Source organism: Sciurus vulgaris (genome assembly GCF_902686455.1).
Source record: "Sciurus vulgaris genome assembly, chromosome: 14".
In the NCBI taxonomy this organism is placed as follows: domain Eukaryota; kingdom Metazoa; phylum Chordata; class Mammalia; order Rodentia; family Sciuridae; genus Sciurus; species Sciurus vulgaris.
In genome coordinates this window covers 73860012-73875991 of record NC_136475.1, presented here as the reverse complement: position 1 = coordinate 73875991, position 15980 = coordinate 73860012, and the positions used below count along the sequence as shown (strand labels likewise).

The window sequence follows — 15980 nt, the reverse complement described above, 5'->3', positions numbered from 1 at the left end:
GCCTCACTTTCCCTTAAGAAAGAGGATTATACCCTTTACCTTCCAGAGGTACTTTTTATCCTTCTAATCCAAATTTCCTTCAACTTTTGACCCTAAATATCCTCTACTCAAAATAAGGCAGTGCTCCTATTCTGGTCTTGAGCTGGTCTGGCAACCTTTTCCTCACCATGGATTCTCTTCTCTCTCTGCATGAAATATCTACCTACTTTTCATAGCCGAATCTAAGAGATTCACAGGCTCAGATGTGAACCTTGCTGGGAACTAGTTACATCATCTTCATTCAGTCACATAATCTCAGTCCGCCTGTAAAGTGGGCATAATAAAGACGCATCACACGCAGTTACCATGGGGCTAAACCAGGCAACAGACACTAAAGAACTGGGCTTAAGTCAGTGGCATCCCATTATATTCTCTTCCCTGTGAAGTTCTGCAAAGACTAAGTTGATTAGAACATCTGAGCTGAGGTTCCTTCAGAAGGTACCAACTCTGAAGATCCCAAGATCCCCAACCAACCTGGCCCCAGCCCTCAGCGGAAAGGCTAAACAAGAGAAGGGGTGCCTCAAAGTGAACAAGGACCTTTGGAGACAGAACGGTCTGGGCCAAAAGCTCTGCCCAGCCTGTGCTTTCTAGCCCCTCTCCCGCCCAGGCGGACCGCCTTCTCCAGTGCAACTAGACGGTTTGGACCTCTGAGAGGGGCGCGGGGCCCCCGGCCGCCTCCCAACTCGCCGGCGTCCAGACCAGAGCCCTGGACGCTGCCAGGTGCTGTCGCCGACTGGGCTCCGCGCTCTTGCCCGAGTCCGCGTTGCCCGCTCGACGTTCCACAGTGCGCGCGGCGCGCTGGGCTCCTGGGCGCCCGGAGCCAGGCTGGGTGCCGCCCTCCGCGCCTGCAGGAGAAAAACGCTACCTGTGGAAGTAATGTGCGCAGAAGAGGCCCAGAAGGAAAGTCCCAGGCGGTCCGAAGAGGGATCGGGGCTGCCAGGCGAGGATCCCTGCGGACACCACGAAGGCAGGCAGCTCCTGCAGGAACCAGGCGGTGCGGGCGGGCAGGCAGGTACCCCCGGGCGCCGAGATCTCCATGTGCTTCCCGTAGCTGAAGGGCTTGGTGAGGTACAGAGTCAGTGCCCCCAGGGTGGCTATAGTGGCGCTACCTGCCAGCATCGGACTTTGCGGGCACCGAACCGGCATCGCGCAGCGTTCACTGCCGGTGACCGCCCCGCGCAGAGAACAGAGCGGCCCCGACAGCCCCTTTATGAAGCTCCAGACGCCACCCGGTGTCCGCCCCTTTGGCCCGGGCTCCCTCCCCTCTGTCGTGCCTCCCACCTCGGCGCTGCCCGCCCTGCCTCGGCTCAGCAGCGATGCCCCTTTCTCAGCACTGACTTTTCAGGCTGCAGCCCCGGCAGAGAGGAGGACGAAGGCGTTCGTGGTGCCAAAAGTTGTCCTGGGCCGCCTGCCCCCGCCCACGCGCCTGCCCTCTCTACGGCTGTCCACTGGTCTCTCCCCTTAGGCTGGCTACCCTTTGATGACTTGTTTCGCGCCCATCAACCTCTGACGCCGCAAGTTCTGGGACGAAGCAATAAGGAAGAGAAAAACACTGAGACAATTTGGCCACGTAGGTCTGACTCCCCAAACGCACACCTTGTGCCCTCGCCACGCAGCCCCCACGTTCGAACCTCCGAGCCAGGATCTCCCCAACTCATCGATGTCCTTACGCTCACTCCCCGCAGTTCCCACTCAACCCTGGATCCTTCCTTCGACCCTGGACCTGGCATGTTGGCGCTTGTACTGTCCACTATCCCCTCTGCTGTTGGCGGGCTGCCCTGCTCCTTTACCACTGTTAACATCAGTACCAGCTCTGGGCTCAGCAGGACCCCCAGGCAGGTCCCAGCCTCTCCCTGCCTCTAATTCCCCGGCGGTTTCTCTTTGCATCTGCACGTGTGTCCGGAGCTTCCCACTTCAATCAGAGCTGGGTTCGCTGGGCGCAGGCGTGGACGCACCTGCCCATCCGCCCTCCTGAAACTGTCACAGACTCGGGCTAAAGTCTGGGGTTTCTCCCGCGGGACTCGCTCTTCCAGCTCTGGAGCGGGTGCGTCAGGTTTCCTAAGCTGCCGACCTTGGTGATGCCACTGACCTCCAAACATCTGTCCAGCCTTCATGCTCTGGACCCGGTTCTTTCTCTCTTCTCTTCCTCCTCAGTCACCACCCCCGCGTTTTACCTCCTCCCTTCCCTGATTCGGCTTCCAGCTTTTCTTGGCTGCCTCCTCCTCTGTATTGTTTCCCCCTTTCCCCCCATCCTTCTTTTTTCTATGACCTGGGTTTCTCACTCTAGGTTGACCTGCTTTCCTTGATTACCCTACCTTCCTTGATTACTTTACCCCTATTGTCCCTCTGGGCTCTGCTTGGTGGTCAACCCCAGGCCCTCCCCTTTCTCTTACTCCTCCTTTGGCAAGTTCTTCCCCATTCCCCCTTAGCTCCGACTCACCACCCCGCAGAAGACCCTTTCAGCATTTCCCCATCCGCTCCAGCCAGGCCTCCCAGCTGGGGCAGAAAAGGCACAGTCCCTCATCTTCTCCAGTTTGGGATGTGTTCTGACTCTTGGGACACTGTGGTGATGCTTTAGTGCTCCAGAGCATCTTCTGCTGCTGACCAAAAGGTGTTTATCATCTCCCTGTTTGGTTAAAAATTAAACAGCAATCATGTTTCAATTATTAATTGATCACCACATAGGAATCACCCAGATGGACCAAGACACTTTGTATGGAATAACCAAAAATATAGTTATTGCATCTGCTTCCAGCCAGTTTTGCACTGGCTTTACTGTGCAGTCCAGTCCTAGCTTCCTCAGTCACTACCAGCTAGTTGAAGATGCCCAAAACTAGATCACCAGCAAAGGCCCAAGCTTCAGATTTGCATTTTCACCCTGCTAGAAAACTCAATTTGGATCAATTTGGATGCCCTTCAGAAACATCAAATTCAACCTCCCCAAACTGAACCCATTTGTCTTCCCCTCCACCACCCTTACCCAAATCTGCCCTCTGTGTTCCTTGTTGTTACCTCTTCTCTGTCTTAAATAGCTATGACCTCCCTGGAGGACTGGCTTGTTGAGTCAGGGAGCTATAGGTTTCATGGTGTCACCCAGCCTTAGAACAAGCAGTGTGACGTTTCAAACCCAGTTCAATGGAATAACATTTTTTGAATGAAATTTCTACTGCCTTAATTTTGTTCTCTCTTTTTTCCTTTTCTGACCCAATGTTGTTCATCCTTATTCTTTTCCACTAGTATAACAGTTTTTGCTATTATGCCTAAAAGTTTTTGCTCTTCTGCTTAATAAAATCAATCATCTTCAGTGTGCACATCTGTGGGTTGGCCAGGGGTCAACTCATCTAGTCTGGGCTTTGGTGATCTTGACTCTACTCATATATTCTTCAGGTGCTCATAAGGCGGAGCACCTTAGAGCCCAGCTTGAAGCAAGATTTGGATCAGGAACTTTAGCTGAGGCTCTCATCCTGGAATTAGTGACCTAGCCCCACCATTCTATGTCAGTAACAAAGACATAAGAGAACAAAATCACACAAGGTCTCTTGGGGCTCTGACCAGGAACCAGCAAATGTTTACTTCCTATTCATTCTATTGACCAAATCAAGTCACCTGGTAGACTTGGTTCCAGAGCCACAGTGAGATAAGTATTAATTAGTTACATAACAAAGGGCAGAGGTATAGGGAGAGAATTAGAGTCAATAATGCAACTCTTCTATATCACATTGATTTAAAAAGTGCCCCCATGTTAAATATGCAGCTCGATTACATGTACAACCTGCACCTAAGCCAAGAGACAGATTACTATACTAGTAGCTCCCCTCATACCTCCTTGCATCCTCTTCCCGGAATAACCACTACCATGACTTCTAGCACCATAAATTAGTTTTTTGTTTTTTTTTTTTTTTTGTAAACAAATGGGATACATGTTGCTTCTCTATTTGTACATGGAGTCAAGGCATACCATTTGTGTAATCATAAATTTACATAGGATAATGTTGTTTGATTCATTCTATTATTTTCTCTTCCCCCCCACCCCTCCCACCCCTCTTAGCCCTCTATACAGTCCTTCCTTCCCCCTTTCTTACCACCCTCCTTAACCCTAACCCTAAACCTAACCCTAACCCTAACGCTAACCCCTCCCACCCCCCATTATATGTCCTCATCTGCTTATCAGCGAGATCACTCATCCATTAGTTTTTTCAGATTGGCTTATCTCACTTAGCATGATATTCTCCAATTTCATCCATTTGCCTGCAAATGCCATAATTTTATCATTCTTCATGGCAGCGTAATATTCCATTGTATATATATACCACAGTTTCTTTATCCATTCATCAATTGAAGGACATCTAGGTTGGTTCCACAGTCTGGCTATTGTGAATTGAGCAGCTATGAACATTGATGTGGCTGTATCTGTGTAGTACGCTGATTTTAAGTCCTTTGGGTATAGGCCAAGGAGTGGGATAGCTGGGTCAAATGGTGGGTCCATTCCAAGCTTTCTAAGGAATCGCCACACTGCTTTCCAGAGTGGCTGCACTAATTTGCAACTGCACCAGCAATGTATGAGTGACCTTTTTGCCCACATCCTCGCCAACACCTATTGTTGCTTGTGTTCTTGATAATCGCCATTCTAATTGGGGTGAGATGGAATCGTAGGGTAGTTTTGATTTGCATTTCTCTTATTACTAGAGATGTTGAACATTATTTCATATGTTTGTTGATTGCTTGTAGATCTTCTTCTGTGAAGTGTCTGTTCATTTCCTTAGCCCATTTGTTGACTGGATTATTTGTTTTCTTGGTGTAGAGTTTTTTGAGTTCTTTATATATTCTGGAAATTAGTGCTCTATCTGAAGTATGAGTGGCAAAGATTTTCACCCACTCTGTAGGCTCTCTCTTCACATTACTGATAGTTTCCTTTGCTGAGACAAAGCTTTTTAGTTTGAATCTATCCCAGTTATTGATTCTTGCTTTTATTTCTTGTGCTATGGGAGTCCTGTTAAGGAAGTCTGATCCTAAGCCAACAAGTTGAAGATTTGGACCTACTTTTTCTTCTATAAGATGCAGGGTCTCTGGTCTGATTCCGAGGTCCTTGATCCATTTTGAGTTGAGTTTTGTGCAGGGTGAGAGATAGGGGTTTAATTTCATTCTGTTGCATATGGTTTTCCAGTTTTCCCAGCACCATTTGTTGAAGAGGCTATCTTTTCTCCATTGCATATTTTTGGCCCCTTTGTCTAGTATGAGAAAACTGTATTTATTTGGGTATGTGTCCATGTCCTCTATTCTGTACCATTGATCTACCTGTCTATTTTGGCACCAATACCATGCCGTTTTTGTTACTATTGCTTTGTAATAGAGTTGAAGATCTGGTATTGCGATACCCCCTGCTTCGCTCTTTCTACTGAGGATTGCTTTAGCTATTCTGGGTTTTTTATTCTTCCAGATGAATTTCATAATTACTTGCTCTATTTCTGTAAGGTACATCATTGGGATTTTAATTGGAATTGCATTGAATCTGTATAGCACTTTAGGTAGTATGGCCATTTTGACAATATTAATTCTTCCTATCCAAGGACATGGGAGATCTTTCCATCTTCTAAGGTTTTCTTTAATTTCTCTCTTTAGTGTTCTGTAGTTCTCATTGTAGAGGTCTTTCACCTCTTTTGTGAGATTGATTCCCAAGTATTTTATTTTTTTCGATGCTATCGTGAATGGGGTAGTTTTCCTAATTTCTCTTTCTGAGGATTCATCACTTATGTATAAAAATGCATTGGATTTATGAGCATTGATCTTGTAACCTGCTACTTTACTGAATTCACTTATGAGTTCTAAGAGTTTTCTGGTGGAATTTCCAGGTTCCTCTAAATATATAATCATGTCATCAGCGAACAGGGATAGTTTGAGTTCTTCTTTTCCAATTCATATCCCTTTAATTTCTTTGGTTTGTCTAATTGCTGTGGCTAGAGTTTCAAGGACGATGTTGAATAGAAATGGTGAAAGAGGGCATCCCTGCCTTGTTCCAGTTTTTAGGGGGAATACTTTCAGTTTTTCATCATTTAGAATGATATTGGCCATGGGCTTAGCGTAGATGGCCTTTACAATGTTAAGGAATATTCCGACTACCCCAATTTTTTCTAGTGCTTTGAGCATGAAGGGATGCTGTATTTTATCAAATGCTTTTTCTGCATCTATTGAAATAATCATGTGATTCTTAACTTTAAGTCTGTTGATATGGTGAATGATTTATTGATATCCGGATGTTGAACCAACTTTGCATCCCTGGGATAAAACCCACTTGATCGTGGTGCACTATCTTTTTAATATATTTTTGTATGCGATTTGCTAAAATTTTGTTGAGAATTTTTGCATCGATGTTCGTTAAGGATATTGGTCTGAAATTTTCTTTCCTCGATGTGTCTCTGTCTGGTTTAGGTATCAGTGTGATATTGGCTTCATAGAATGAGTTTGGGAGGGTTCCCTCCTCTTCTATTTTATGGAATACTTTGAGGAGTATTGGAATGAGCTTTCTTTAAAGGTTTTGTAGAACTCGGCTGAGAACCCATCTGGTCCCGGACTTTTCTTTGTTGGTAGGCTTTTGATGACCTCTTTTATTTCATTGCTTGAAATCGATTTATTTAAGTTGTTCATGTCCTCCTCGTTCAGTTTAGGTAATTCATATGTCTCTAGAAACTTTTTGATGTCTTCGAGGTTTTCTGTTCTGTTGGAGTATAGATTTTCAAAATAGCTTCTAATTATGTTTTGTATTTCACTCGTGTCTGTTGTGATATTTCCTTGTTCATTCCAAATTTTAGTAATTTGAGTTTTCTCCCTCTTTCTTTTTGTTAGTGTGGCTAAGGGTTTATCAATTTTGTTTATTTTTTCAAAGTACCAACTATTTATTTTGTTAATTTTTCCAATTGTTTCTTTTGTTTCAATTTCGTTGATTTCAGCTCTGATTTTAACTATCTCCTGTCTTCTACTACTTTTGGTGTTGGTCTGCTCTTCTTTTTCTAGGGCTTTGAGCTGTAGTGTTAAGTCATTTATTTGTTGATTTCTACTTCTTTTGTTGAATGCGCCCCATGAAATAAATCTTCCTCTAAGTACTGCTTTCATAGTGTCCCAGAGATTCTGATATGCTGTGTCTTTGTTCTCATTTACTTCTAAGAATTTTTTTATTTCCCTCCTGATGTCTTCTGTTATCCATTCATCATATAATAGCGCTATTATTTAATCTCCAGGTATTGGAGAAGTTTCTGTTTTTTATTCTGTCATTTATTTCTAATTTCAATCCATTATGATCTGATAGAGTACAAGGTAGTATCTCTATCTTCTTGTATTTGCTAACAGTAGCTTTGTGGCATAAAATATGGTCTATTTTAGAGAAGGATCCATGTGCTGCTGAGAAGAAAGTGTATTTGTTCTTTGTTGGATGGTATATTCTATATATATCTGTTAAGTCTAAATTGTTGATTGTGTTATTGAGATCTATGGTTTCTTTATTCAATTTTTGTTTGGATGATCTATCCAGCGGTGAGAGAGGTGTGTTAAAATCACCTAGTATTATTGTGTTGTGGTCTATTTGATTTCTGGAATTGAGAAGGATTTGTTTGACGTACATGGATGCGCCAATGTTCGGGGCATAGATGTTTATGATTGTTATGTCTTGCTGATTTATGCTTCCCGTAAGCAGTATGTAATGTCCTTCTTTATCCCTTCTGACTAGTTTTGGCTTGAAGTCCACATTATCTGAAATGAGGATGAATACTCCAGCTTTTTTGCTGTGACCATGTGCATGGTATGTTTTTCCCCATCCTTTCACCTTTAGTCTATGGGTATCTCTTTCCATGAGATGAGTCTCTTGCAGGCAGCATATTGTTGGATTTTTCTTTTTAATCCAATCTGCCAGTCTATGTCTTTTGATTGATGAGTTTAAGCCATTAACATTCAGGGTTATTATTGTGATATGATTTGTATTCTCAGTCATTTGGCTCATTTTTGTTTTTTGACATGATTTGGTTTCTCCTTTATTTGGCTATTCCTTTAGGTTAGTTCCTCCCGTTGCTGATTTGCATCGTTGTTTTTCATCTCTTCCTCATGGAATATTTTGCTGAGAATGTTCTGTAATGCTGGCTTTCTTTTTGTAAATTCCTTTAGCTTTTGTTTATCATGGAAGGATCTTATTTCATCGTCAAATCTGAAAGTAAGTTTTGCTGGGTATAAGATTCTTGGTTGGCATCCATTTTCTTTCAAGGCTTGGTAAATGTTGTTCCAGGCCCTTCTAGCTTTTAGGGTCTGGATTGAAAAATCTGCTGATATTCTTATTGGTTTCCCCCTGAATGTAATTTGATTCTTTTCTGTTGCGGCCTTTAAAATTCTGTCTTTATTTTGTATGTTAGGCATTTTCATAATAATGTGCCTTGGTGTGGGTCTGTTGTAATTTTGTATATTTGGAGTCCTATAAGCCTCTTGTACTTGGTTTTCCATTTCATTCATCAGATTTGGGAAATTTTCTGATATTATTTCATTGAGTAGATTGTTCATTCCTTTGGTTTGTTTCTCTAAGCCTTCCTTAATCCCAATAATTCTTAAATTTGGCCTTTTCATGATATCCCATAATTCTTGTAGATTCTGTTCATGATTTCTTACCATCTTCTCTGTTTGGTCAACTTTGTTTTCAAGATTAAATATTTTGTCTTCAATGTCTGAGGTTCTGTCTTCCACGTGTTCTATCCTATTGGTTATGCTTTCTATGGAGTTTTTAACTTGGTTTATTGTTTCCTTTATTTCAAGGATTTCTGTTTGTTTGTTTTTTTCAGTATCTCTAACTCTTTATTGAAATGATCTCTTGCTTCCCGTATTTGCTGTTTTAACTGTTCATTGGTGCGATCATTTAATGCCTGTATTTGCTCTTTCATCTCCTCGTTTGCTTCCCTGATTGTTTTAATTATGTACATTCGGAACTCCCTTTCTGACATTTCTTCTGCTGTGCTGTCATTGGGTTTTATTGACATAGTATCTAGGTTTGTTTGGGACATTTTCTTCCCTTGTTTTCTCATATTGGTCAGATGTCAGTGGGACTCTGAGATATTGCAGATTTCCTCTATTGGCTTATAGCGTCTCTGTAGATTTCCAGTGTATCACCTCCCAGCCTTCAGTAGCCTGAAGTCTTAGAGGAACTTGATATTGCAGTGCTTCCGAAGAAAGCTGCCCCTTGCCCGCTACTGGTCCAGGACTTGGAGCTGGCTCTGTGCGGAAAGGCTCTCACTGGGGGGCCTGCTCTGAGAAGCTGGAGAAGCTGGCTGTGTGTGAGGAGCCCACTGCCAAGGGAGCAGGGCTGCCTGGGGAAGACTCTAGCTGCCCTGCCCTGCTCTGATAAGCCACCCCTAACTGGACCTGCCACCCAGGCCGAGCTTCACCCAGTGGGGAGACTCACCCCATGGCTCTGTTTCAGTCCGAGTCTCTCAATGCCTCCCCTTCTTGAATCCTGGGTTCTGGAGCGACAATAGATGCAGTCACCCTCTAGTCCACCATCTTGGATCACCCCATGGACATAAAATTAGTTTTGTCTGCTTTTGAACTTCATATAAATGGAGTCATACAATATTTACTCTTTGTGTATATATTAATGGTACTTGGAATTTGTTTTAATCAGACAGGGTAAAACATGAACAGAAATTATTGTTGGGAAGGAAAAAGTTGACATTCACAAATCCCTGATAAGGGGAAATACAGTATGCCACACATGACTAGCAGGAAACACCATGGTCAGTCAGGGCCAGCAGGACTGTGGGAGAAATGGATGAGGCAGAATATGCAAGTTTAGAAATGGCTACTTTGAATGTTTCCAGTGGCTCTGGGGCATAGGGGCTGTCTCTGGTTGTCTGTTTTCTGTCTCCTAGCTGATTAAGGCAAGGAAAAAGTGCTCCAGAGTGTGAGAACCTGATTAAAAAGTTGTTTGGTCTACATATGAAAGATACACAGATAATGATTTACAATCTCTAGGAATTAGCTAGCTCTGGGAGGGGCAATCCCTCCAGTGTCAGTAAGGCATGATTAATACTGTGGGTGTGCATGTATGTGCATGCATATGTGTGATCCATCTGTATAGTAGCAGAGAGTTGAAATTTGTTCTCATTGTTGTACAGCGTTCCATTATGCAAGTATACTACAGTTTATTTAGCCACTTTATTGTTGATGTCTGTATTTGTGTGCTTAGGTTGCCATAACAAAACACCATAGACTGGATGGCTCAAATAACAGAAATTTATTTTCCTACAGTTCTGGAGGCTACAAGTCCAGGATCAACATTCAACCAATTCAGTTTCTGGGGAAGGCTCTCTTCCTGGCTTGTAGAGAGCTACCTTCTTGCTAAATCTTCACATGGTCTTTCTTCAGTGAATTCATGAAGTTTTAAAGAGAGAAAGGTAAGACTTTTGTGTCTCTTCCTAAGGACACTAATTCTATCAGATCCAGGTTCCACCTTTATGACCTCGTTTAATCTTGATTATTTCCTGAGACGTCATGTCCAATCATAGTCACACTGAGAGGCTGTGACTTCAAAATATGAAATTGGGAGGGTACAAATATTCAGTCTGTAACAATAAACATTTTAATAATAAAATTTTGGCTTATATTTATGGAGCTTATTGTCCCCTCAACATCACACAATCTTCTCTCAGGTTAGCTTCCCCTCGTTACCATAGCAACTCCTGCAGTACAACAAGCAGTAGGCTATAGGAGAGATGAGTACAATGGAGCCCTTGCACCATGATGTTCTGCCTCATCTCAGGCCCAGATCAATAGAGTCAGCCGACCATGGGCTGAACCTCTGAAACCAAGGGTCCAAAGTAAACTTTTCATCCTCTAAGTTTTTCCTATCAGGTATTTTGGTCACAGTGACATAAACCTGATAAACACAGTAGCACTATACTTATGAACATTCTTTAAAGGAAAACAATTAAATCCAGACAAGTAACAATGCAGCTGATATGGTTGGGACTAGAAATATTCCCTGAAAAAAATTCATGTTTTGAAAACATGCTCTCCAGCATAGGAATGCTCAGAGATGAAACGACTAGATTATGCGTGCTGCATCAGTGAATCAATCCACTTGATGAATTAATAATTTGAATGGACTACAGAGTAGTCACTGTAGGCAGGTGGGACATGGCTGGAGGAAGTAGGTTACTGGGGATGTGCCCTTGATTATATCTTGTTCCCAGTTCCTCACACTTTATCTTGCTTTGCTTCCTGGTTATCAAGAACTGAGCAGCTTTCCTTCACTGTGCCTGTGCACCATGTTGTTCTGCCTCATCTCAGGCCCAGAACAATGGAGTCAGCTGACCATGGACTGAAGCTCCAAAACCATGGGCCCAAAGTAAACTTTTCATCCTCTAAGTTGTTCTTGTCAGTTATTTTGGTCACAGTGACAAAAACCTGACAAACACAGTAGCATTCCCCAATTACTAAGCATATTGCCTTGACTTCTGATACCAGCTACTAGAGTGACCAAACTTCACAGATAAGGATACAGTCCTACATGAGACTGCCCTTACTTGAGATATCAAGTGCAAATTGAGGGGATCTGTAGGCCACCTGCACTTCTGAACAGTTAGCTGCAAATATAGGGGTCCCCACTAACCTTTCAGGTTTGATAATTCACTCCAGCAATTCACAAAATTCAGGAAAGCAATATACTTATAATTACAGTTTTATTACAGCAAAAAGATAAAAATAAGAACCAGTCAAAAGAAAAGATGCATAGGGTAAAGACTAGGAGAACTCAAAACACAAAACTTCCTTGTCCTCTCCTCAAGGAGTATATTGCCAACCAAAAATACTCACTGAAAATTCAGTGTCCAGAGTTTTTATTAAGATTTTATTTTGTAGGGGTGATTAATTTAATTAGTGCCAATTGATCAAATTCAATCTCTAGCCCTCATCCCCTCCCCCAGAGGTCAGGCTGATATAATAAGACTCTAATCACACACTTGGTCATTCTGATGTAACTGACCCTTATCCTAAGTCACCTCATTAGCATAAATTATCAGGACCCGCCATGAATGACAAAGATACTTCTATTACTCAGCAAATTCTAAGGATTATGGGCTACTTCCCAGAAACCAGGAACAAAAGTCAACCCTCTTTTGAAGTAAAGTTAATCCTTCACAATATACCTGTGAAGAAGCAGGTCCAGCTAAGGAAATGACCTGCTGAAACAAGGAAACAATATTAATGAAAGAAAAAAATAATACAACCGTAATCTTTACAATGTAACATTGATAATGTCCAGGATACAATTGAAAATTACCTGACACAAGAAGAATCAATAAAATCAAATACCTTCAAGATGTATAACCAGAAAAATGAGAGATTACACTCCATTTATGTATGATCTATCAAAATGTATAAGTGAATTCTACTGTCATATACAGCAAATTAGGACAAATAAAAATAAAATAAAATAGAATTAGTTTATGTATATTAAAAAAAATTAGATACCTTCTCAAGAGAAAAGAAAACTACATTCAATCCTGAGATGAACCAAATTTTACAATTATCAGACAAGTGGCCATTATAATTCTGTTAGTTTGCTATGGGTGCTGTAACAGAGTCACAAACTGAGTGACTTAAACAATAGAAACTTATTGTCTTGCAGTCATGGAGGCTGGAGGTCTCAGATCAAGGTGTCACAGGGTTGTCTGGGTCTGAGGGCTATGAGAGATACCGTGTTCCATACCTCTTTTCTCACTGTGGGTGGTTTTCTGGCCATCTTTGGCATTCTTAAGCATGCAGAAGCATCATCTCTACCTCTGTCTTCATAGTCATGTTACTTTCTCCATGTTTATTTGTGTGGGTCTGTGTATGTGCCTGTATCCAGCTGTTCCTTCTATAAGGACACCAGTCATAATGGATTATGGACCCATCCTAATCCTGGGGGACACAATTCAACATGTGACAACTATCAATCTCAGTAAAGTATAAAATAAAACATGCTTTTTGTTTCAATTCAAGGTGGATCAAAGACCTAAATATAAAGATCTGAAACTATGAAAGTGCTAGAATAAAATATAAGGGAAACACTTTAACATATAGCAAAGGCAATGACTTCCTCAATAGGACTCTTGTTGTTCAGTAAGTACCAGCAAGAAGCCACAAATGGGACTGCATCAAGTTTAAAAACCGCACAACAAAGGAAACAACAGTGAGGAGACAGTCTAAAGGGGAAAAATCTCTAACAGATAATCTCCCAAAAGAGGATTGATATCCAGAATATACAAAAAACTCAAAAACTCAACACCAAAATTAACAAACAATAACAAAAAAAATCAATAAATGGGCAAATGAACTGAGTAGACACTTCTCAAAAGGAGACGTACAAATGGCCAATAATTATACTAAAAAAAGTTCAACATCTTTAGCCATCAGGGAAATGCAAATCAAAACTACATTGAGATTCCATCTCAAACTAGTCAGAATGGCTGTCCTCAAGAATATACATACATACATACATACATACATACATATTGGGGGAAAAGAAACCCTGATTACTGTTTGTAGGAATATAAATTGGTCCAGTCCCTGTGGAAATAAGTATGGAGGTTCCTCAGAAAAGCTTAAAAAAAGAACTACCATACAATCCATTATACCATTCCTTGGTGTATATATATAAAAAATTAGTCAGCCCACTATGGAGATACCTACATACCCGTGTGTATCACAACACAATTCACAATAGCCACATTATGGAATCATTCTAGGTGCCCATCAACAGATGAATGGATAAAGAAAATAAGGTGTATCTACAGAGTGAAGTATTATTCAGCCATGAAGAAGAACAAAATTATGTCATTTGCAGGAAAATGGATGGAACTAGAGATCATAATGTTAAATGAAATAAGCCAGACTCAGAAAGAAAAGGATCACATGTTCCTCTCATGTGTAGAATACAAAGGGGGATAAAAGATGACATGGAAGGAGAAGGGAGACTACAAGAGAAGAGGAAGGGGATTGGAGGAGAAGGTAGGGAATAGTAATGGAGTGATGGAGAGTTAAAATTATTAAAATATGTTACATGCACGTGCCACAGTAAAACCCTTACTCTGTGTTATAGTTTGGATATAAGGTGAACCCCAAAAACTCATGTGTGAGACAATGCAAGAAAGTTTAGAGGAGAAATGATCGGATTACAAGAGCCTTAACCCAATCAGAAATCGATCCCATGATGGGATTAACTGAGAGGAAACTGAAGGTGGGTAGGATGTGGCTGGAGGAGGTGGGTCACGGGGTTTGTCCCTTTGGGGGATGTTTTGTATCTGGCAAGTGGAGTCTTTCTCAGCTTTCTGATCATCATGCAAGCTGCTTCCCTCCATCACACTCTTCCATCATGATATTCTGCCTCACCTTGGGCTCCTGCTGTCCGTGGACTGAGACCTCTAAAAACCACAAGCCCTCAAAAAACTTTTCCTCTAACATTATTCTGGTCAGGTCTTTTAGTCACACCCATGAAAAAAGCTGATTAAAACACTCTGTATCATGTTTATGCACTAACGTAAAATAAAGGTAGAAACTTAAGATAAAACATGTTTTGATGCGTGAAAGTATCAAAAGAAAAATAGGAGATCTCAATAGAGATATAGGAACAACTTTTTAAAACATAAAACTTCTAGAACCAAAAAATGCAATTTCTGAAATTAAATATTAGGGGTTACACCTAACTGCTGAACAAAGACAATGGAAATCATATTGAACTTGAAGATCATCGTTAGAAAAAAGATGAAAAGCAAACATAGCATCAGTGACTATAGATGAAATAAAACTGCCAAATGTATATTAATTGGAATCAAGTAGGAAAAAGACACCAAAGAAATGCTGACAAAGAATCACTAAAATATTCCCAGGGGTGATAAAAGGTCAGTGTTTACAAATTGAAAGGCTTTTATTGAGCCAAAAGGAGAAAAATGCAAAAATTTCCACACTGAGGCATAACATATTTAATTAATGAAGGCCAAAAACAAACAGCAAATCTTAAAATCAGGAATAGGAAATCAACACACTTTCTATGGTGAACAATTTGATTGACAGCGAACTTCTCACGGGAAAATAAGCAGCAGGAAGAGAGCATTGGAGCACCTTCAAAAAGACTGAAATGAAAATCCATCAGCCCAAAAGAAAAAAAACAGACATGAAAGCAAAATAAGAATATTTTCAGATTTTAAAAAAAATTTCAGGATGCATTGTTAGCACAAAAAGACCAGGCAGGACACAAACCTCACAAATCATCTCAGCTGTTTATTCAGGAACGAAGTTTCACACAGGAACAGGGGATGCAGGGATGAAATGGCATTGGTGGATCCACTTTCCCAGTGGAAAATGAGCCAGTGAACAAAGACAGAGACTGGGTTTATATAGGTTATTTTTGAAGGGTGGTCTAGTGAGCTTATCAGTTTGGCACTCAGGAAACAGGTGTGTGAGAATTTGAAAATTTTTTTTACTGGGCAATATTTTTACTTGGAAAAGAATGGAGGGTCTGGGGCCAGCATTCAATGTTTCTCTCCGTCCCTTCAGGGGTCCATTGTACTGTCCCTGGGAAAGGATTTATTTGGGGAAGGATCAATGCTTTGGCTTCCTTTACTAGGAATTGTTCTGTTTTGGGGAAAGAATGCACTGAGAAAGCTCTCAGTGTGTGGCTTTCTTTTTCACTCCCTTTTCTCAGTCTTCACTGTTTAGTTTTTTGTTTTTTGGTTTTTTTTCACTTTCCATATCTAATACTCATAATTACCCAACAATACACTGTAAAGAAAGGTTTTCTCGCTAAAAGACAAAAATATCTCTTGAAAATATGGCTCCTCAACCAAAAATGTAGAGTGTCAGAAATGGGCATTTGGATAAATGAAAAAACAAACGAACAAACAGCCGTTTTTTCCTTTTACTATTCTTTAATTCAT

General features: G+C 41.3%; 1 protein-coding gene and 1 long non-coding RNA gene across 5 annotated transcripts in view; one reads left to right on the top strand and one right to left on the bottom strand.

The window, feature by feature from the left end:
- The window catches only part of SRD5A2 (steroid 5 alpha-reductase 2), a 66168-nt gene extending 64980 nt beyond the window's left edge, over positions 1–1188 (bottom strand). For all 4 annotated transcript variants that reach the window (XR_013759084.1, XR_013759085.1, XM_079110156.1 and 1 more), the window contains exon 1: positions 905–1188. Coding sequence is in view for 2 of the 4 variants with exons in the window: in XM_079110156.1 (XP_078966282.1) it covers positions 905–1185 (281 nt within the window). In the remaining 2 variants the exon portion in view is untranslated. The remainder of the gene's footprint in view (positions 1–904) is intronic.
- A 1332-nt stretch (positions 1189–2520) lies between these two features.
- LOC306643856 lies at positions 2521–15193 on the top strand. The gene is made up of 3 exons (XR_013759087.1): positions 2521–2650; positions 10312–10457; positions 13794–15193. It is a non-coding gene; the product is annotated as an uncharacterized lncRNA (long non-coding RNA).
- Positions 15194–15980: the final 787 nt, after the last annotated feature.